The sequence below is a fragment of the Amia ocellicauda genome, chromosome 16 (assembly GCF_036373705.1).
Source record: "Amia ocellicauda isolate fAmiCal2 chromosome 16, fAmiCal2.hap1, whole genome shotgun sequence".
NCBI lineage: Eukaryota > Metazoa > Chordata > Actinopteri > Amiiformes > Amiidae > Amia > Amia ocellicauda.
This window is the reverse complement of record NC_089865.1, coordinates 16,152,828-16,175,023: the sequence shown is the minus strand read 5'-3', so window position 1 is coordinate 16,175,023 and position 22,196 is coordinate 16,152,828. Positions and strand designations below refer to the sequence as shown.

General features: G+C 38.0%; 1 protein-coding gene across 7 annotated transcripts in view; it reads left to right on the top strand.

Annotated features, from left to right (window-relative positions):
- hdac4 (histone deacetylase 4) overlaps positions 1–21,963 on the top strand; it is a 189,392-nt gene extending 167,429 nt beyond the window's left edge. For all 7 annotated transcript variants that reach the window (XM_066687228.1, XM_066687233.1, XM_066687230.1 and 4 more), the window contains 6 exons: positions 1,142–1,239; positions 8,503–8,621; positions 10,498–10,631; positions 16,003–16,087; positions 16,339–16,480; positions 17,658–21,963. In XM_066687228.1, coding sequence (XP_066543325.1) covers positions 1,142–1,239; positions 8,503–8,621; positions 10,498–10,631; positions 16,003–16,087; positions 16,339–16,480; positions 17,658–17,697 — 618 coding nt within the window. In that variant the 3' untranslated portion in view covers positions 17,698–21,963. The remainder of the gene's footprint in view (positions 1–1,141; positions 1,240–8,502; positions 8,622–10,497; positions 10,632–16,002; positions 16,088–16,338; positions 16,481–17,657) is intronic.
- Positions 21,964–22,196: the final 233 nt, after the last annotated feature.

Sequence of the window (22,196 nt, the reverse complement as noted above, 5' to 3'; positions counted from 1 at the left end):
ACCAAGGACTGATCCTCTATGGCTCTGCAGGAAAGAGAAGATAAGTGCTACAACAGATGAAGGAACCACCGGCCAGAGCGCCCGATTAAGCTAAATCTTGTCTGCAATAATTATTTGCAGTCTGGGCTAATTTTCCACGAAACACCCTTCCGACGAGTTCATATATAGCCTTACCAATGTAGTGATTTAAAATTGGCCAGTTGAAACCTATAGGGGATGAAATACTATCTGCTGTGTGTCGTTTCCTCTTGTTGAGTCAAATACTGAAGGAGATATAAAGCAGAATGCCTGTCCAAAACTTTCAGGCAGTTCCTAAAAATTGACCCAGTGGGCCATGCGTTAATTGCTGCCAGTATCAGGATATTAAGGTCTTTGCCGTAATGCTCACTTTGGACTGAGTTCTGAGGGCTGCGGAGTGCCAGCAGGGCTGGGTTATGCACCCCTCGACAGGGTGGAGTATCTGCCCCTCTCGGAGGCTCAAAGAGCTTCCATCTGGCTTGGCTGAAGCGCAGTGCTGGTGTCTGGGCCGTGAACAAGTCTGACCACACATTCCATTAGCCTTGTGCTTCCAACCCAAGTCTTCTGTTAAAAAACTATTCAAATAAGAAAAACAAACCAAAAAATTACCTCTTCACAATCTCTTGATGCTTTGTTGTGTGTGTATTTTTCAGTGCCTTCTTATTCTATCTCTGCAGGCATCTCGTCTCTTTACGGAGACAAATTTACATGAAAAAAAAAAAACCTAATTTGTTTGTCAGTCATGAATTATAAATAGTGAGTGTGCTTGCTTCTTTTCTTCTGTTAGACTGGTGGTGAGGAAGAATCTAAAGAGGGATTTTTTCCTCAAATGAATGAAAAGGCAGCACCTAAAACAAAAATGTGTTTTTAAATGTGTTCCTTTTTCTGTATTTGTATGTATTTCTAACCCTGACCTAACATTTCAAAAGCTGACCAGTTTTACATACTCTGAGGGTTGTGCACCCGGGTACCAAGCCTAGAGGTGTGTGGCAGCAATGACATCTTATCTTGTAGCACTTCCTTGTTATGCACTTTGCTACTGTAACACTCAACCTCGCCTTCCAGAGGTTGCTTCCTGTTCTCTGACTGACAGATTATTAAAAGTGTTTTTCTGTGTCCACAGGTTGGCAGTGGGCCAGGGGCTGGATTCAATGTCAACATGGCATTCACAGGGGGACTGGAACCGCCCACTGGGGACGCTGAATACCTGGCAGCTTTCAGGTGAGTAAGACACTAATTAGAGAATTGAATCAAGCTGTCACAGAATGCAATACATAGCCTCTTCTCTAACAAGGAAAGCGCAGATAATAACAAGAACATCAGAAGACATGTACCTTTGGAATCCAACCTTGCTTAAGTTAGATTGTTTATCACTAGTATTACTTTGTATTTTTATCGTGATATTGGTGAAGTGTGCAGGGATGATTTATTTGGCAAGAAGAGTATGACATCAGAGGAAATGGTATTACATTTAAAAATGAGATGGAGAAACTAAAGAAGTAAAAAGCTGTGAAAAGCTTTTACTGTACTTTTAAGGATCAGAAAGCTGAATGGAAACCTTTTGCTGCCGAATATCAAAATAACCACCAACTCATCGTGATGGTAATTTTAGAAGTCAAATAATTACAGTCTGGTGTTTAATGTAACTGGAAGATTATCTATTTGTATTAACAGAATTGACATAACTCAGAGAATATACTGTGGAAACCAGAAACCTCTATTGGAAAAGCCACGTTTTCTGCTAAACTGTGAAAACCTTTTGTACAAATTTGAAACATATCTCTTCTTAAGAAGAAGACAAAAAAAACAATTGCCTTGTTGCCTTGTAACAATGTTGTAAACCCCTATTTTGGCCTGAAGTCTGGTCTTATTCTACATTCGCTCTTTTATCTTGTACCTCCTTTATAAGCTCGCTTTCAAACCATGCCAGGAGTACTGAACCCGATTATCCCTGGTGTCTGACAAAGTGCCTTATGCAGCTATTAATAACCTTCGACTCTGTGTGGTGTAAACTTCAATTTGCAATGGTACTCTATGCAACTTTGAAGCTCGGTGCACTGAAAAAGTACAGGCTGCGTTTCAAAGTATAAAATAACAATTCCCTCCGCTGGCATTTTGCAAGTTAGTGGTTGTAAGCACTGCTTCACACGTTTCTGTATGTGATCACAATAAATCTCCTGAAGCGAAGGCTATATCTTTCACCTTCTGTCCTGCCTGTGTTTCCTCATACAGGGGCTAAGTGATAACAGCTGAATTATAAGGACCTAAAATCACTTACCTGTGTTACTCACATATATCATACTGCAGTCCTGTTCACTTATATTGTAGTACACATAATATTTAAAAAAAAACAAGAACACTATGTACACTGACATCTTACAAACCAGGTCGGCTGGCTACTTTATATTGTTACTGACTTCAAAAGCAGACAAGTTTAGAATGAAGCTGTTTCCTTAGGGGCTGTGATTAATGAAACAAGGTGTTGTATCTGTTTTGAATAAGCCAGGTTGGCAAATGGTCATTTTGAAGTACAGTATAAAGAAAGATTAATCCTACATAATATTATCAGTGTCCATACTGGCACAGAATGCTCCACAGACAAATTCCCCACTAAAATGACCTGTTGTATTCTGGAAACCAAAACAGTCACAGCATTGTATAGCATCTTGAAAGTATGTGGTGACTACCCTGCCAGTCATTTCGTATTTTTCCCCCATTTAGTTTCATTGGTTATTATATAGTACACACATATGAGCTCCAGCAGAAACCTCAGTTTTATTTATTTTATGTTTTCTTTTTTGTTTTGTGGTGTCACAGTTTTCCCTGTAACCTGTGCCAAAAAAGTAGCACTTCTACTTGATAAGTAACAGAAACCTTATACCAGCCCTTTAAATAATAAAATTATAACTTGACTAGATTTCATGAGATTTCATGAGACTGTCCAAAAAAGAATGAGCCACCCGTTCTAAGTCCATATCCCTTTCAGACGCAGTTGGACCGTATTAAGTACTCTCTGTTCAGTATATTACAGCAGCTCTTCTTCAAAGGATTGAAATCGGGGAAAATGCTGGTCGTATGGGTGTAATTTTACTTGGCTTTCCTGGCTGTACATCTCAGATATTCATCAAATTGTCTAGAGTATCAATAAAACAGCCTCCTTTGAGCAGCATCCCATACAAACACAACAGGTGAAAAGAATGCAGAAAAAAAGCAGATTCACAGACAGGCCAGAGCTTCAAAAGCTTTCAGTCTTGATCCAGGAGGTGTCATGTTGCCCTGGACCTTTTGAAGCAACGATGCCCCTATCTGAGAACAGACCTGGTATTTTTGAAGGAGCTTCTGGAAAAGAGGGTAAAGTAGAGGTAAATGGTTTTCTAAAGCTTGCCAAGTTGAAATATCATAACCACTTGCCCAGCATGGGGGTGAACCAGCACCTTTCTTTATCCCTTTGTTACGCAAGAATCACTTCTCCTGGACCTGTTCTCATCGATGTGAGCGTTCAACAGTGTTTTCAAGTTGAGGATTTATAGTCCCCCGAGGATTATGGAAGGAGAACTCAACAGTTCATATATTCAGTGATTTTTTTTTTTGTTCTTGTCTCTCTCCTGCTCTCAACGAGTTTGTAGGCCCCATGAGACGATGCGTGCCTTGAAGGCAGCACCTTGTTATATAGACCCAGAGAGTGCCACGTTGCATTTGCAAGGGATCAAGCATAAGATGAAGAAAGAAAGGAAAGAAAGAAAAAAAGATAAGAAAATTGGCTCTAATGAAATCCAGAAGCCCAGGCACTTTCACCATGAACTTGGAAACAGAGAGGAGAATTGAACTTAATTCAAACCAGCTCTCCGCAATGCCAGATGACAAGGCTTTGAAGTTTTTTTTTGTGTTTTTTTTTTCTTATTATTTTGTTCAGCTTTTTTGTGAAGGGAACCAGTGGAAATGTCTTTGAGCCTGACAGCAGATAACCATGAGTAGAGTTAACCCTTTGTGAGTCTCGTTTTGGCATCCATACTGATTGTTTCCCAATCCATTCTTGGCAGAATTCGGCCCATGCATAGACAGGCCAGCAAAGGTCTGTTTAAGGACTCGTTTTCCCCATGCAGCTGCATATTCTAGGTTTCATTCCAGTGCAGGGAAATCCTTGTATGCTATTGCTAATTACCAGCCATGAATTAAAACCAAATATATCCAACAAGTACTATACATAATTCTTTGCCATTTCCTACATTAGGCTCCCCTTTGAAACATTTTTCCCCTGGCTTTTTGGCACTGAGGAGAAGGAGGAACTGTGATATAAATACACATATATCAAGAAAGAAATGCTTTTTGGATGGAGGTGCGGAGTTTGAACTAATCCTGGTATTGCCATTCAAAAAAGATATTGGGCTTTTTGGACAGTTCATGTATTTTTCTTGAATTAAATCCCTGAAACCGTTTTGGGTTTTGTTTTATTGCAAGAATTAAGTGCTGGCTGCACGGTCACACCCCACCCCTCTCAGAAGCCCGTCTCGGCCCTCTCCATGACTCATCTGCTCCCCTTGTACTGTAAAGAGACTGGGGAGAAATGGATAATAAATGGAGAGCTCCTCTTTACTTTGGTCATTCATTAACTACTTAAATTTGTGGTTGAAAGACAGTAGCAAAAGTACCACACAAAAATAGAACCTATATCTAAAGTATCAGCATTTCGGGTTTTTTTGTGGCTTGTGATAATGCCGACTGACAGTTCTTCCTTGGTTGCGAGTCTCTTATTGTGTAGCGTTTAAGATGAAATTGGCTCTACGCTCGATAGCAGTGCTGTTGTAAGCCAGCGATAGAGTATGTGGTTTAACCCCCCGTGCGTCTGAAGCATCTACTGCAGGACTAAACACACTGTGGATGGAATGCCATTGGTGGTGGACGACCCAGGAGCTTTAGAAGAACTCTGCAACATGGTTTCTATTTATGACACTCAGGCTTTTACTCTCTTTCTAAGAGCTTGGCTTCATTATGAGCGCTAGATCCAACAGAGAAGCCAGGAGTGCAGTGTGTGTGTGTGAGTGTGTGTTTTTCATATTATGAGGAATCTGTTTAGGACAGAAGGATTCCCAATGGTCCAAACCTTCACATGAAAAAGAGGTATAATCCAAAAAGTTTTAGATAATATTATCACTTCTGAGGTACCTTTTGAATGGAGGTTCACAATGTTCAGTGCCCTGCTGTCAGCAGCATCTTAAAGAAATCATATCTGCAATGTTCATTTTCCAGGGGGGAGGTTAGGTGATCTGTCCTTTTTTTTTTTCTTTTCTTTTTCCAGAAACAAGAATGTGAAAAAAAAAAAAAAAAAAAACTGGCATTGGTCTAAAGCTGTGCCTTGGCATTACCCTCCAGCTATGAATTTTAAAACCTCTGCAATTTAGCCTACCAATTTACATTGGTAATGTTCCATTTCAAAACACGACAAACTGATCTGTGTTTGAGTTGAAACTGAGGGTTTCAGTTCAGTCATTCAATATAAGGCGGCACACCTCATTTATAAGCTCTGAATTAAGTGTTAAAAAGCATTAACGTGGGAAATGAAACACCACTTTGGAAGTTTTCCATAAAGCATTCAGATTCTGTCACCAAAACCAAAGCGAGTATTGTCTGTGCAAGTACAACAAAAATGCATCAGTATTATATATTCTCTTCTGACAAAAACTGAGTTGGCAGAAACCAAATGGATTTCTGTGATTTTATTTTTTGATAAGCATGTTTTCTTTTGTTTTGAAAGATGAAAATACTAGTAAAAATAGCTTCTTGGTCCATGGCTGATTGAATCCTACTTTAAATCCCACATGTCTGTGGTTTACAATGATTTGGAGAGATCAGAGTTATGATATGTTGGATTATAAGTTTTCTGCTTTGTCAGACCTGTCAGCATCTGAACTCTCAGGATTCTCTCCAGTGTTTCTGAACAGCATAAGTCACTGACACCACAGAAGACGTTGCAAACTGGAGGGAATATGAAAATGCTACATCCCCTATACTGATACACCTACACAAATAATAGATGTCGGTTTCACCCGGAATTCTCTTCTTCTTAAATAGAAAATAAAAAAGTGATGATATTGGCAGTTTTGTGATATCCAAAGCTCAACGGTTACTTCAAAGTTGACAGAAAATTGTATCACTGCGTGCAACTGCCACTTTCAAGGGCTCTGGTGAGCTCTTTATAGTTGTGTGGCTTCATTTGAAATGCTTGCGGCTTGCCCTTAAAAATGTCTGACTTTCAAGTCATGATCAATAAAAGTAAGAAAAAAGGCAAGCCCCCTGGTGTTATCATTGCTGTGGTCAGGAGGCTAATTTGGTGGTATTTCAAGCAAGTTGGAAGTCAGTATTAAGAACAATTGTTACCTGTAGTGTAAATCATAACAGGCTTCTAGCAGACAGTCATTTTCCTCTTTTGTCATTTTTTCTGCTGCCCACTTAGTTGTCTGTCAGAATTCAAAATGTTTAAAGGGTGCTATTTTGTGCTTGTTTAACTTCCTAATTATATGTGTAATTAACATTTTCACAGTTATAAAGAGTGTAAGTTGAGCTTATTGTGTGTATTACGCATGCAGCTGTATTGGCCCACGGGTAAGCTACAATTATACAGATCATTCACAGGGGGTTAGAGGAGCAACATTTTGTGTTACATGATTTTTAATTTCCTACTCTTGTGGTTCCCAAACCTTTTCTCACTGCAGCCCGAATATTTGTGTTATTGAAGTGTCGCACACCAGCACAATGTGAATAATACAACCAACATCCATTTTAATCAATTTAAAACATGCAGTACAATATAATACAATACAATACAATACCAATACAAATGTAATACAAAAACAGAACAACTGAAGCATTTTTAATAATTTGCTTAATATTTTGGTGTGTTATTTAATGTGGATCTGAGATTAATATGCTGGAACCAATCCACAGAAGAGGTGTTTAGAAGTCACTGTCCTACACGATGCTTAATAATTGCACCATAATAATATTAATTAACCTTCCTGGTTGTATTTGCAATACCCTATGGCACAGGGATAAGAGAGCAGCAATCAACTTAAAAACAAAAAATAGATATGCCAGTGCCTTTAAAAAGTAAAAGCAGGCCACTGTATATATTTTAAAAAGAGACATGCTAACAATTTCCTCTGCAATGCTGCCTTTTCTTCACACACACCTTACAAATCACACCCCCACCATTCCTGGGAATCGCCTTTCTCACTGGTTTCTACTCCACAGAAGCAAGTGGTAGAGTAATGATAGGCTTAGTTATTAATGGACGCACGTAACTGCTTTGGCACACGTGTTGAAGCCTTCACAACATCCTGGCCTGCCTGTATCATATTGCTCTTGGTCTGACCAGCTCACTGCTGTGACGCAAACAGGGTCTGGATGTTTAAACCTTTGGTACAAGACCTCCTAAAAATAAAGCCACCCGCGCTCAAGCTGGCTCCGACCGAAGCTGCTCATTCTGCGCCTCGCGCACTCTTTAATTGTGGTTTAATCAGCAAAGCGCAAGATGGAAAAAATGAGCGTGGCTGCAGAGGCTGGGACTGTGCAGAGCCCAAGTCGTGACCACAGCTAGGAGACAAGTGCCATGTTCCTGAGGTCAGGAAAGTATAGGTTTACATCAGTCACCAGGGGCCTCACCCCCACCGTGTACAGCACCATGTAAACAGCTGTACTCAAGCATGAGCAAGACCAGAATAAATCCAGACAACCTTTGTATGTCAAGGCTTAATGCATTATCTCTTTGCCAGATACAAAAAAGAAAACTGAAACTTTGACTTCTTGGTTGAACATCCAAAAGTAAATTAAAACAAAAAAATAATACATTCTGTAATTGGGAAATATTGTCTCCCTAATTGTCCCTCTCTTGGACTCCGTTTGATAGGGATAGTTCCTCTTTAGTGAAAACATTGCAGTAAGCTTCCCTTTGCACATTCAATTTCTTACCATGTTTCAATTGATTAATGGCTGCAGAGCATTATGACACACATTTTGTTAGGGAACCACAGCAATGGACGTGTTGGCAAGATGCATTTCAGTGTTTTTCATTTTATATAAATATATGAAAGACAAATGACCATTCTTAGGATGTCTGTCATAGTTAAATGATTTTGCTTCAGAAATGCTCTTTAAAAGCCACCAAGCGAGACTTCAAGTCATCAACTTGCATGAAAGGCCTTGTGTTTAGGTTTAGGAAAATAGTCATGAAAGCTGATATTTTGGATTCTGGTGGAATTATTTGAGTTGTTTTTAGATGTGGTACATACAGTGGCTGCCCACCAGAGCTTAATGGCTGGGCAGGCCTGTAAAGGATACATCACTGGGAAAAGCCTTAATCTGGTCAGCACAGATCTGATCTCGACTTGAAATGGTGCCTGGGGGTGAATTTATTTCGGGATCTGAATATGTCCCGATTGCAAAACACACTTTCAGTGGCTAATGCAATGTCTCTTTCCCGTGATGCAGGACGGTGGTGATGCCCATTGCGAACGAGTTTGCTCCCGATGTCGTGCTGGTCTCTTCGGGATTCGATGCTGTGGAAGGACATCCATCCCCACTTGGAGGATATAAAGTGACCGCTAAGTGTATGTATATATCCTCAATGTTTGTTCAGTTTATCCACATACAGGTGAACACTTCTGATACCTAATACCTTAATTTATTATTTCCATAGTGCTTCAGCACACTACTCTAATTGTGTGTGTTGGGGGGGTGAACATTGTGTGTTGAGGGGGGGAGTCATTGAAAGAGATCTTGTTGCTATAATCTAGTCTGTTATCTGATGAACTTGAAGTTGGGTTCCTCCAAAAAGTCCCAAAAGTTTTAAATGCTTTCCTGAAACTAAATGTTTTTTTATTAGTTTTGTATTCCTACCTTTTTAGCACAGGTTTTCCTAGAAAAAAAAAAAAAAAACACCAGTTGTCCTCAGTAGATGGCGCTTTTCTGCATTTTTATTTTTAATTTTGAATATCTGTCTTTTCACAGTCCTCATTAATTTATAAATATTAAATATTATATAATATTTATAATATTATATGGTCATGAAATGAGTCAGATTAACTACTCTTTTATATTGTATAACATGCATGTTACTTAAAAAAGCACTGTCAAAAACAATTCTCTCTCTCTGTATATAGTTATTAGCTATGTTTCCATCCGTTTATCGAACATTTTTTATGTGTACAAATCTTAAGTTCATATAAAAAGTATATATGCATTTTCCAAGCCAAGGTGCGTTTCCATCCAACTGTATATGTAAGACTTATACCTTAATTTCCTGCAAAAGCATTTAGTTGCATATGACATGACTGCAAACTTATTTGACAAGGCATTAGTAATCAGTAAATCACATTTCCACTGGCATTTGTCTTTTGTCGCAAAATTAGGCTTGATGAAAACCTGACTATTGTTCCACTGTTAGTATAAACCTATTTAGGTTAACTTTAATTCCAGCTGTTTATTTAACCACTAATAGTATACTTCTATCAATTCATTTAAATGATAGCCATCAGGTAGGGTTTAGATGCCGGAAACAACAATGGGAAGTTATTTGATTTTAAACGCTTCAATTGATTTGGCACAATGAAGTATCAACGCACCTTCACATGTTTTGTGAATCTTTTTCTTGCTGTTGAAATAATGTTTTCAGACTGCTACTTTAACAAGGCATTGCGTGTCCAGATACTATTTTTCCCATTCCAGCAGTTGGTTTAATTCAGATTCTTCCAAATTCATGATCTAAAACTACTAAAATGACCTCTGACAAGCCCAGTTTCCCAGCTCTGGTTTCACTTGTACCTCTGCAGTATTCTAGCAGTGTTTTAAGATTGATTCTGCATGCGGCAGGATTGGTATGTGTTACCCCAGCCCCTTGTGTTGGCTTCTTCTCAATCTAAGACCATGGGGTGCTAAAGTGATCACGACAATTGGACCCGATAAATACATTTAAAAAAAGATGTAATTTTTCAGCTTAGCAGGGGTGTTTCACCACAAGTACAATATTACAAAACTACATATAGGCTTTCCAGTGCCAACTGCACTGTGGCAGATAGCACAGAAATAATGTAATTGATTCCTTTTTGATTTTGAGCATCAGGAAATACAAACAAAAGTCTGTTTTGGTTGGATACCCCATCACAGTCTATCATGCCAGCAGAGTGTACTCTACAAAAATGCATCTGAAATTTCTAGAAACCAAAAAATAAATAGAAAAATGCATATATTAAAAAGATCAAAAGGAGACTGGAGCCAAAATACTAAGCCACATTTATTAAAATTAAACCTGGCTCATATTATGTGTTTAGACCGAGTAAATCCCAAGTGCCTTTTTTTTTCTTTTAAGGAGAAAATATGATGTAATGCCTTTTTTTTTCCTCCATCTTTATCCTTTGATCATTGTCCAAAAGCCAAAGTCGCCCGCTGAACTTTGACCCAGCTTGCATTTCCTGTTTCCTGTGGCAGGTTTTGGCTACCTGACGAAGCAGCTGATGGCATTGGCTGGGGGCCGCGTGGTGCTAGCTCTGGAAGGAGGTCACGACCTCACTGCCATTTGCGATGCATCCGAAGCATGTGTTTCTGCTTTACTGGGAAACGAGGTAAGAAAAAAAAAAAAGCCAAAGGAATCCTTCTGAGAGGCTGTTTGTAGTGCGGTTGACAGGTACTTCACACTCACTGCACTCTTTAGTACCTGTCACTCGGATCTGAGCTCAAAACTGCTGTGGGTTTTCCTACTGTGAGATAGATATTCAAAACAGGTTCATGCTCATTTCCAAAGAGGCCCTGTACCAAGAGATGTCCTTTTTCACAGGCGTGAAACTGTAGAGCAACTACAAATGAGGGACCAAAGATCATAGGTTTCTGAAATGAATACTTAAGTTACTTATGTATATAAGAGTATATATATATAAACACACTCATAACATAATTACATTTTATTGAATATGATTTATTTTCCATCTCAAATATTGATTCCAAAAAGCGGCAACCAATATCATAAAATAAACAGAGAAACCAAATACAACAAATACCAGGACATAATGCACGCAGAAATAAGCCATTAGTTACACTGAGACATATATAAAGCATGGTGACCTTGTCTCACCTTTTTTGGAAACCCAGCTGCACACATCAGGTAAATGATTTGGCAGCACACCAAAGAAATAAGTACTTAATGTGTCTGTGTAAAATATTTTAACATTGGTAAGAGGTTTAAGACAAAGGAAACTGAAAGAACACAGGGTCACGACAGCTAGTAACAAACCCTGTTTCCTACTATTCCTTGGACAAATCACTAAGGACCATCTTGCCTGTGCTGTATAGTAATCCCAGTCAAGCCATTGACTTTTATTTATTGCTTAGCTGTGCAGCTCAGATACTTATGTGCCAAGTGGAAAAAAAAGAAAAGAAGAAACGTCAAGTTAAAGAATGTGAGGTTAATTGTGGGAGTGTGTAGGCTGTAGTGTGAGCTGAATAAACTATCAGCATTGATTAATGGGACGCAACAGATTTCTCTCTCTCGCACACACTATATATATATATATATATATATATATATATATATATATATAGTGTTTAGTGCATTTTTGGCCACAGTAGAAAGTTAGTTTGTCAGTTTATTATAAAATATGTTTTGGCGTTACAGGTTTGTCAAAATTTATTAAAGTACCAACTAGAAGTCCCTAAAGGAAAAAAACAGTATTTCATTGTGAAGTGTATGTAGGTGTGTGGACATAAAACATTGCAATCAGTTGTAAACCTCCCAGATTATTTTTCTCCTCCCACTCTTCCTGATTTGGTTACTATGGTTCCTTATGTATATGTATGGCTAACTCCCTGTCATACAGTGAACTTGTGCTCCCTAAAATGAGTAAGTGTGTCCCCAGAGCAGAACATTTCATTTTTCATCAAACTGTTGGATTTCATCCAGCAAAGCATAATGGTAAGCAAAGCAATTTCAGAGAAAATCTGCACTATATAGCATAGTAGTACAAGAATTTTATTAATTCAGCAAGTGAATCAATACATCTATTTTGAGTAAGTTTGAGTTAATAAGCATCATGGCAGACAGAAAGGATTATTCAGACCAAGCTAAACGTAAGCTTGGTGTGTTAATGAAGTAAGTAAATAAAAGCTGTGACCCAACACTACAGAAGATGCAGGTACTTTCTCATCTCCCAAGGTCATCTTATTCAGCTGTTGCGAAAAAGGAGAACTCTGTCACACAACTGTGGCAAACTTAACCAAAGCAGCCTCCGAAATGGGGATTAGGGGATTTGTCTCTTCTGCTACTCATGACAAGCCAATAAATAATTTGAAGAAATGTTGAAGTTTGGTGGAAGTTATCCAAATAATTTCTGGCACAAAGAAAAGTAAACAACACAATAAAACAATAAAATAATAATAATAATGTACTTTCCAAGACCACTGCTTAAATCAAAGTAACAGCTCTTCTTTTAGTTTAGTCCAGTTCAGAGTGACCAACATTTAAAAAAGTGTGGAATTAGTTTAATTTGACGTTTTGCTCTTGGGCCTTTTTGAAGGCCAAACACAAAATATGATCCAGTCTCTTACAGTAAAAACAGGAGAAATCAAACATAGCCAAATGTTTTCTAAGATCCACAGTCCTCTAGCTGGGAAAATTGACTCTTTTAGGCAATTATGTTAGGTGGCTAAAAGAGCAAGGTGCAAAATTAAAAGGTTTATTGTAATGCACTGTGCATTTCTTGTATTCCACCCCTCAGGGTATAATATCCTTGTAACATCTGAAAGTTGTTTAAATTATACTTCTATCAAACGGAGGTCATTGTTGGCAAGAAGGGTTGTATAATCAAAGGAAAGTGGAAATTATTTGAAGTAAAAGGAAATTATTATAATTATTGAAATGGTCTCCCTTGAGAGAATAATACACACATACCATAATCAAATAATGGATCTTCAAGACATGGCTCATTGATTATTTTTAACGGTATACCTCTGTAATGTTTTGTATAGTTTTGTATTGTCTGAATTTACCTCTAGATAATTGCACACAGTAGATTTTAGTCCTACTACAATGAAACATTAGCCACACCTTTGTGGAAACAATTTATGCAAGTTGAGATTAAAAGGTGCTCATTTATTGTATGGCCCAATCTGTTAAAAAAAAAAAAAAAAAAAAGAAAGAAGAAAACTGATAACAGATAAAAAGAAAACATTCTTAAGTTACATCACAAAGCGGGAAGCAAATCTTTTATCAGGATTCTTTGAGAAACCTGTAATGTAATGAAGCTGGAATTTACTGGAACCGTTTGGTCCCATAGCCTTTGATGAAACAGATAGAAAGCCAGCACACACACACATGCAGCCCCAGCTGTAGAAGTCAGGACTGACCGACTGATTTGCTATGAACGCGTGCTGTCAGATGTAGTGTAACATTAAAAAAAAAAAAAGCACTTTCACTTTACCAACATTTCAAATGTACTTCCTAAGAAAAATTAAGGGAGATTATGAATTGTAAAACCATAAAAGGTATTTATCCCTTTACATGTTATAGGTTTACTAAGTAGCCTAACACTTTACAGTTAAATAGCCCCTGAATGATACATCGCCCATTACATTAGTCAGTTCTGCACAAATGATTAATAGATTGAAGCATTTAAACAGATGTCCATTTCCTAATTGCAGTAATTCACTGATTGCTCCCAGTCATGGTTGAGGTATTTTTCTCTTGTATACACAATAACTAGTTATGCAAAAAAGGTAGCATTTGAATGAAATTTCAGTGATGCCTGGCTAGTTATGGGAAGTGTGAGTTTGTTTAACTTATTTAAAACAGAATAGTATTCTAGGAAAGTCACAGAAGAGATTAATAATATATATTATTTCCAACAATTTGATTGTTTTGTTGGCAAGGCTATTATCGTCTTGTGAAGAAAACATTTTGAATATGAAAGAAAAATGTGAACAAGTGCTTTAAAATCAAATAAACGCTGCTGTCACAGTAAATATTAGTGACTGCCATGTGTTTCATTCATGCCAGCCGGCCAGCAGTGTGCTGACAGGACGCATTAAAGTTTATGGGTGTGCGAGAGAGCCGTCTCTCAAAGTGACGGACAGTTTTATCCTCTGACTTTGCCATGCTTAAACCCGCTCATGCCTACAGTCTAGAGAGAACACGGAATGAGGAGAAGGCAGGCGATGTTTTAAAGCAAAAGAGGATTGTTGGAATGGAGCCACTATAAACTTATGGCATGCCTGCAGCTGAGCTCCCATGATGAGGTTTGTTAGCCTACGGACACCTGGCTCCAAGTCTTCTTCAGTGAAACGCTGAGCTGGACTCAAGGGCCACCTAAGGAAGGGATCAGATAGTTATCTAAGAAGTGCTGACATATCAATATGAATTTTAAAAATACACATTTTAAACCATGCATTAGTAGAAGAGCTCTATAAATGGCAAGCATTTATTGATCACCAAATGTCTTTCATTTTTATATAGTACAGGACATGAATGTATTTGTTTTCTATAGATCTTATTTCATTATTGTGCCTTTGAAGTATGTCAGTCTGAGTTTTCAGAGAATGAGAAAATAGAGAAAACTGAACATGTAGATGATCAGTGACTCCTGGTATGTCTTGTAGTACCCTGAGATTGAATGTGCCCACCATTGCCCCCATTACCCCTACTGCTAGCATGGCAACCCATTTGAACCAGCGCTGTGGGCACTGTTTACATCCTGCTCTGACACTGGCGGAGGACACAGACTCCATTTCTGCTCTCGCTCTACTGGTTGGAAAAAATGTTTTGAATTCTACACATTATCAGACAGCACCCGAGTCCCCCCACTTCTGCCATCCCAAATCCCCAAGTAATAAACTGGAATGTCAGCGGGGAAAAGGATGCAGCTTTGAAGAGTTTAATATTGTTTTGTTGAGTGAGGGGAAGCTAGATGCGAGTGGACGGCGGCCTTGTTTTGATGAAGTTTTCTATCGTGCCACAGTCGGATTATAGTATCCCTGACTCCAGACTACAACGCACGTCCCCTTCCCCACCCCTTTCCTTTTCTTATTTGTTTTAATTAAAATAAAACTTCCAGCTTTGCTAAAGGGCACCATAGCTTAGTTTTCATTTTTTTCTTCTGGCACATCATAAGAACATGAGAACGTAAGAAAGTTTACAATCGAGAGGAGGCCATTCGACCCATCGTGCTCGTTTGGTGTCCATTAGTAACTAAATGATCCAAGCATCCTATCCAGTCTATTTTTGAATGTTCCCAAATTGTCCCCCAATTGCTTCAACCACATCGCTGGGGAGTTTGTTCCAGATTGTGACAACTCTGTGTGAATGGTGTAACGTTACAAGTTGACTTCTTATTTGAGGAAGGTTTTGGTGGTATGAAGGGATACATGCCTTTCGTTTTAATATTCTCACAATGAAAAGTTTGGCTATTGCACATTTTCTTTTCGCATGGTTGGGGGTGGGTGGAATTTAGCCCACAGCCAGAAGGAAATCTAATCATTCCAGATTAGGAATGCAGTGTTCAAAATGCACCATTTCCTCCTGACAACTTTATTTTATGTTGTACATTCTTCACTTTTTGTAGAGCAGAAAAGTTTATTTAGTGTACCTGTATTTATTACACACTGCTTATTTTCCTACCAAGAAAATACAACATAAAAACCTCCTGGTGTTCATGGGATAGTTGTTGAATAGAATTGGTAGGATACCTCCATCTGTGTTCAGATATATTGTGCACAACCTAATCCACTCCCCAAGTCCATAATGCTTTTCTGGATACAGACATTAGTGTTCTGACTCAAATACTGCCCCACTTACAGAATTATACGCTGAAGTATTGATCAGTAAAGTGATGACATCCTTTATTTGTATAGTTATATCATTGGAATGGATACTGTTTTCCGATTAAAGTGTATCTGAGGAGGAAACATCTTGGCCTCGGGAGTAATAGCTTACCTCTGCTTTTGTTTCAGCTGGATCCCATTCCACAAGAGGTCCTGCAGCAGCGGCCCACCCCCAACGCGGTGCGCTCCATTGAGAAGGTCCTGGAGATTCAAAGTAAGTACATGCAAGGGTGTTGTAAAGGGCAGAGTTTGCTTTCACTTTGCAGAATTTGGTGCTCAATGGAATTGCACAATCATTCCAGTGCCAAGGTGAAACCAAAGACTCAGAGCTGCCTATTTCAGATGACTTAAGGCCATTGGCACACACACACACCCCGCACCAAAAGTTAATTTCACCATGAAAAAGAAAAGTCTCAATATCTGATCTGATGATCAAGCTGATGTAATGTCGTTTTTCTGTGTCAGGTAAATACTGGAGATCTGTACAGCGCCTGGCCTCTACTGTGGGATACTCTCTGATCGAAGCACAGAAGTGTGAGACTGAAGAAGCAGAGACGGTCACGGCCATGGCATCGCTGTCCGTGGCAGCCAAGCAGCTGGAAAAAAGGTGCATCCTGTGATTTATTCCTGTCTCCTCATCTGCTGTTCTCTGAGCACCGAGACGCATCCAAAACTCATACCACTCATTCCTTTTTATTTCCAAAGTGTCATCAATGAGTGACAATGGTTTCAGCCACTCTTAAGACAGAAGAAAGATCAAGCACGATCATAAATAGACTACTGTCCACAGTTTTAAAGACGGACAAATACCAGCAGGTTCCACTTTCACTGAATCACACACTGACGAAATATCAGTAACAGAGTTACTTATTTAAGACACAATTTACTTCCTGCTACAAAAGCACTTTTGGGGAGGGACCTAAAATATTTTTGTCTCATTTGTTTGTTTTTTACCTGTAAAACCTTGTGGAATCCCTTTTTTTTAATAGACAAGCAGCCAGCCCTAATATTAATTTCTAGTGATTATTAGAAGTTATTGTTTAACAAAATAATTCATATCCTGTATAAGCTAAACACATCACGAGAGTTTGTGCCTTAGAAAGGTATGAATAAAGACATCTCACATTGCTGTCAGAGAGTCTTAGTGGATTTCAGCTGGCTGGAGAGGCACAACTCCAAAATAGCTTTGCTTCTGAGAGCCATTTTGCGCCAAACTTATAATTGAAAGCATGCGGAACATATTGCACACTGATGCTCTGAGTGTTTGTATGCCTGTCTACATACATTTACTGGATCAATAGATTTTGGCTGTTTATTTGTGTGTACCTGTAGTAAAAACTGTATAAATAGATATTGACTTTCTATGCGTTGTCTGCCAAATGTTACCCAAAATTGTGGTTCTGACTAAGCACATCCCTAGTGACTAAGGACCAAATTATTGTTTTTGCCTACCTGCCAATTGCTCATTAATCATCACTCAAGAAATTGCCAGCAGTTATTTTACTTGGAACCTGTCCTCGGTGTGTTTTTTTTTGTTTATTTTTTGTTTTGGGGGGTTTCGGTCAATATGAAAATTTAGTGAAATGGATGATGGATTTAGACAGATCTTAAGCTTCAGGCAAACACTTTAATTTCTAAAGGCAAAACAATCATTGTTGATTTGTTTAGTTTTTCCCCTGCAAAAGGCATTTCCTTCTGGTAAGAGATGGAGTATTGTGTTGAACCCTGTTGATCCCACTCTTTGAAGTGAACATTTCATAACTATTTTTTCACTGTACCTTCAGGCCGGAGGAGGAACCGATGGAAGAAGAGCCGCCGTTGTAGTGGCACGGGGCATCTCCACTGTGATCTCTTCTCCTCAGAGACCCACCTTGGTCTCTGACCCAACTCTGCCGAGAACGTCCATTTTATTTTTTCCCCTCGTTGCGCCGATATCCCATTGTGGTGTCTCATCCGGGAACAGGTGCACAATAGAGAGTGGGAGCTGAATGGATGGAAGACAAAAAATCAAAACAAACAAGAGAACATCATCTGGAAAACACAGTAACAAATCAAACCGTAGTTTGCCATTTCTTCTGATGTTGTGAAATAACAGGCAGGCCAGAGCCGCTTTGGGCAGAGTCTGTGGATAGTTTTTTTAAATGGAAAATGAAACATTCAGATGTAGATGTGAAAGCTGGTGCTTTTGAACCTCCTCATGGTTACATGGTCTCAAGGCAGGTTTGGCCGCTACTTCACGTGGTTGTTTAGTTTTTTTTTCTTCTTTTTTTTTGTTTTTTTTTCTTTCTTTTTATACAAACAAAATACAAAATAAATGGATCTCATGCCGTTCATAGAATAGTTATAATTATTTGCATTAAAAAAATGACATTGCTGTGATTGTTTGAGAACTCAACATGGGAAAAAAAACAAAAACAGAATAAGACACTTTCCAAGGGGGAGGACGCCGCTGAAGGACCAGGCTTCTGGTTCAAGTTTTAAAGCATTTGGAAGAATGAGAGTTTGTGCCTTTTTTAGACCTGATGGATTTCATGATGAATTCAGAAGAACATTGCCTTAAACAAGTTACGTAACAGAACTGTTCTTGTGTCTTTCCTTCCTTTTCACGAGCGCGATTGGACTGCCCAGTCCGTGGCAGTGAAAAAGAAAAAGAAGATGAAAAAAATGACAAAAGAAAACTCTTCAGCATGTTTACGAGGAATGTGGTGTAGACAAGTTTGTATTTCAGAAAGTCTCTGAAAGTTTTTTTTTTTTCATTCTTTTATTTTGCTGTATATTAAAAAAAAAAACAGTTTGTAAGGTAGTTGCCAGCTATAAAGGGGCAAACATTGTTGGAACACTTTAAATTAAACCTGCTGTGATTTGTATGATTAGCATTGCCTTATGTAGCTTACCATATAAACACTTGACCAAATAAATATCAATTTTTTAAGAAAAGCATGTACTGTAATAGTGACTTGCCACCTGCAAAATTAGAATGCCATGTTAAAGAGATATTAGTCAAACAAAAAACCAAAGCATGAAAGTTTGCTTCCAGTTTTGCTCCACTAATAACTTCAAGCTTTTAAAAGTAAGGCAGTTTGCCTTTGTAAACATGATTTATCAAACAAAGTATGTAGTTTGTTTAAAAAAAAAAGTTGAAGTACCGATGTGTCATATTTGTGTGTCACAACATAAAGCCTTTCGGAGTAATTGCATTGAAAATAATTATTTGGAATTTTTGTTTTAGGAAAAGTTTAGGGACATAAAGTGGAAATATGAACTGCACTCAACCGATAAATCCAAGATCAACTTAATTTATTCATACAAAGGTCTTTCATGTTCTCTTTTTGGAAAGTCTGCTGAAATACATTTCCAAAAGGTTTGAAAGTGCTTTCATTTATTTGGATCAAATTATCTCCGATGTCTCATTGAGATTTTTCTGAATTGAGTAAAGCGTGACACTTCCGACCTTTTGGCCCACGATGCCTGTCAGTAAAATACATTGTGAATTACAGACTTTCACAACAGTGTTCGATGCTACCGAGCTTGTGCATCTTACATGGTGTAAAGCAGGAAGCGGAAGCGATCATACTATCTTCTTACATTACATTCAAATAAGTGAAGCAGCTTTGGTTGGGCCATAAAAAAACACAAGCTCCGATAACGTGCATGATATTTTGTATAGCCCATGATATACGAAACACACAGAACATTTACAGAGTTTGTCAGCTCAGCCGACATTTTGTACGATAGTTTGATGGTACAGACTAACAAGGCTGTTCTCGACTGTAATCGAGGAGGTGAAATTTAAGAACCAACTTATGTTTAGCCGTTTGGCAACTACCTTAAGCATACTTTTACTGGAGTTAAGTTTGATCATGATCAATTTAAAGATATATAATAGTTATAAATATGTTGCAAACCTTACAAGCAAGGAACGAAGAGGTTATTGTTATTCTTATGGTTGTTATTATAATATTTCCACATCACACACACCTTGTTTTGATGAATTTCCACTCTTTATTTCCTCCCACCACCCTGGTCATTTATTTTTTTAATTTTTCCTTTTTACCAGTGATTTCTATTACTTCCATGTCTGTGATTTTTTGAATTGTAAGATGTTTTACCTGTTTTGTTTTAGTTTTTTACTTTTTTAAATGATTTCCTTTGCTCCGTTGTTCTTGTACAGTTTGAAAATGCATTCTACATTCTTAACGGAACCAGTGACAGTTTTGTTCACGTTCTCAGAAAGCAAAATAATCATTTGTCGGGGTCGGGGGTGGGGGGGTGGGGATTGCTGAAGTTGTTTCTACTTTGTATAATGATATCAACAATTGTGTATTTACTATATGTTCTGTTCATAGTAGATTTATATATGGAAAAAAATATATTATATATATATATATAAAAAGATGCAATTTGTTTAAAGGCGATATACCCATATATCTCAACCTAGGCTGGTGATGCTCTTTCTGGTATGTTTTAACTGCATTGTTAAAGGCTGCCATGGAGTACGGATATTCAGTAGCATTAAAATTGCTCTTTCTTTTACTGTTCTTAAAGAAAAAGCTCCCTGTCAGAGTCACACAGTGGCTTTAATGACTAAAGAAAAGCTTCTCCCTCCGTAAAGTGGGCGACAAGGTCAATTTTTTCTTATTTAAAACTCCTCTCTTAGTGCTAATGTCGAGGGACAGTTGTTTTCCGAAAAGCTGCTGAAAATCAAGGTTTATGGTGACTGTTTTCAGAGGAAGAAAAATAATTAAGATAACTTTGTAACATAAAAAAATGAAAGCCAAGAAAGAATGGTAATGTGGAAGGAGACAGCTGCTAAAAGCACTACTCGACAGTGCACATGAGGGGGCTGTTAACCGGTGACTTTTTTTGTTTTATTTTCATCAAGAGAGCAAACATTTTTCATTCATGAGTTCATGGAAATTGAAGCCTTTTCTGGTGGGGTTTACAGTGAGAGAATCAGAAAACAGACTAGGAAAATGTAAGATACACTACTACTATTTTGAAATGCTATACTTTGAGATGTCGGGTGCTCAGGCATTTAAATGCAATTCTGCAGAGAATCTTTGAACGTTTACTTTCATTCTCTTTGTTACAAAACTGAATTTCTCAATATAGTTCTTTTGAAAGCTATTCTTCCTATCCCTTCATCTCTTTCCCTGTTTGTCTATTTCCAATGTTTCCAATTTTATTTCCTCAATACCAAAGTCTGCATTTTTAAATAGAGCTCCTTACAGTGGAATTTGATTTAAAAAACACACACATTAGCATTGAACTAACTGATTCCCTCGGAGTAATGAAATTCAAAGGGAAAATGTCTTAGCACCTTATAAGCGCCACCTCTTTTAAATTCAGCATGTTTTGCTAGAGGTGGAATTGAAGCCCTGAGGCTTTGTGTAGTATTGTGCTGATGCTTATCACTGTCAAAAATGAAAGGTCACAAAATATGTTACAGACTTCCGAAAAGCATTTCTTAAACTGTCTGTGCAACTATTTAATATGACTGGAGTAAATTAGCAGGGATGTGTTGCCTAGCAAAAAAATAATTAAGGCCACTCACTGTGCATCCAATTATCTTTTTTTTTTTTCCAGTATTAAAATAAGCATTGCCCATATTACATATATAATTCAAAGAAACATATCTGAATAACCTGAACTGAATCTTAAATATTTACCACTTTGTGTAATCCGATGCTATTTTTCTATGGTGATTTTAAGGAAGCATTACAGACTAGTGACACTGAAGTCAATCTTTTGTATGTTATGAACTGTCTGTCTTTGCCGCCTTCATATTTGCTGTTTTCCAGCATGTGGTATTATTAAGAAAATGAAGATACTGCTCTTTCTGAGGTTATAACCACCAGTTAACTTTGTATCTAGAACAAACAGAAGTGTTATGGTACTAGATAACCCTTCACAGTTTTAACCTTAAAAGGGTTCATCCCCTCTGCATGTAGTCCTTTAGTTGACAATTTCCAAATTGACAATATCCTTCTTTCTTAATTTTCATCCAGCTCATTTTCCTGTAACTTCATATTGACCTGCTATGCTTGTTTTTTACTTAAAATGTTTAAAACTATAAAACACTGAAAGAAGCTTTGTGGGTTTCTGTCTCTGATATCCAGGATCTGATTTCAGCTCTTCTCTTTTCGAAATGCCCTACACGAGCATTTTCATCCATACATGAATAAGCAACAACAATATAGAAGCATGCGACTAACGGACTGAGACACATACATTTCAACTACACTGTTCAAGTGCAGTAACAAGCTGAGATAATGCAGAACTAGTGACTTACTTAACAATCCCCCCTGATGTTCATATTAGTA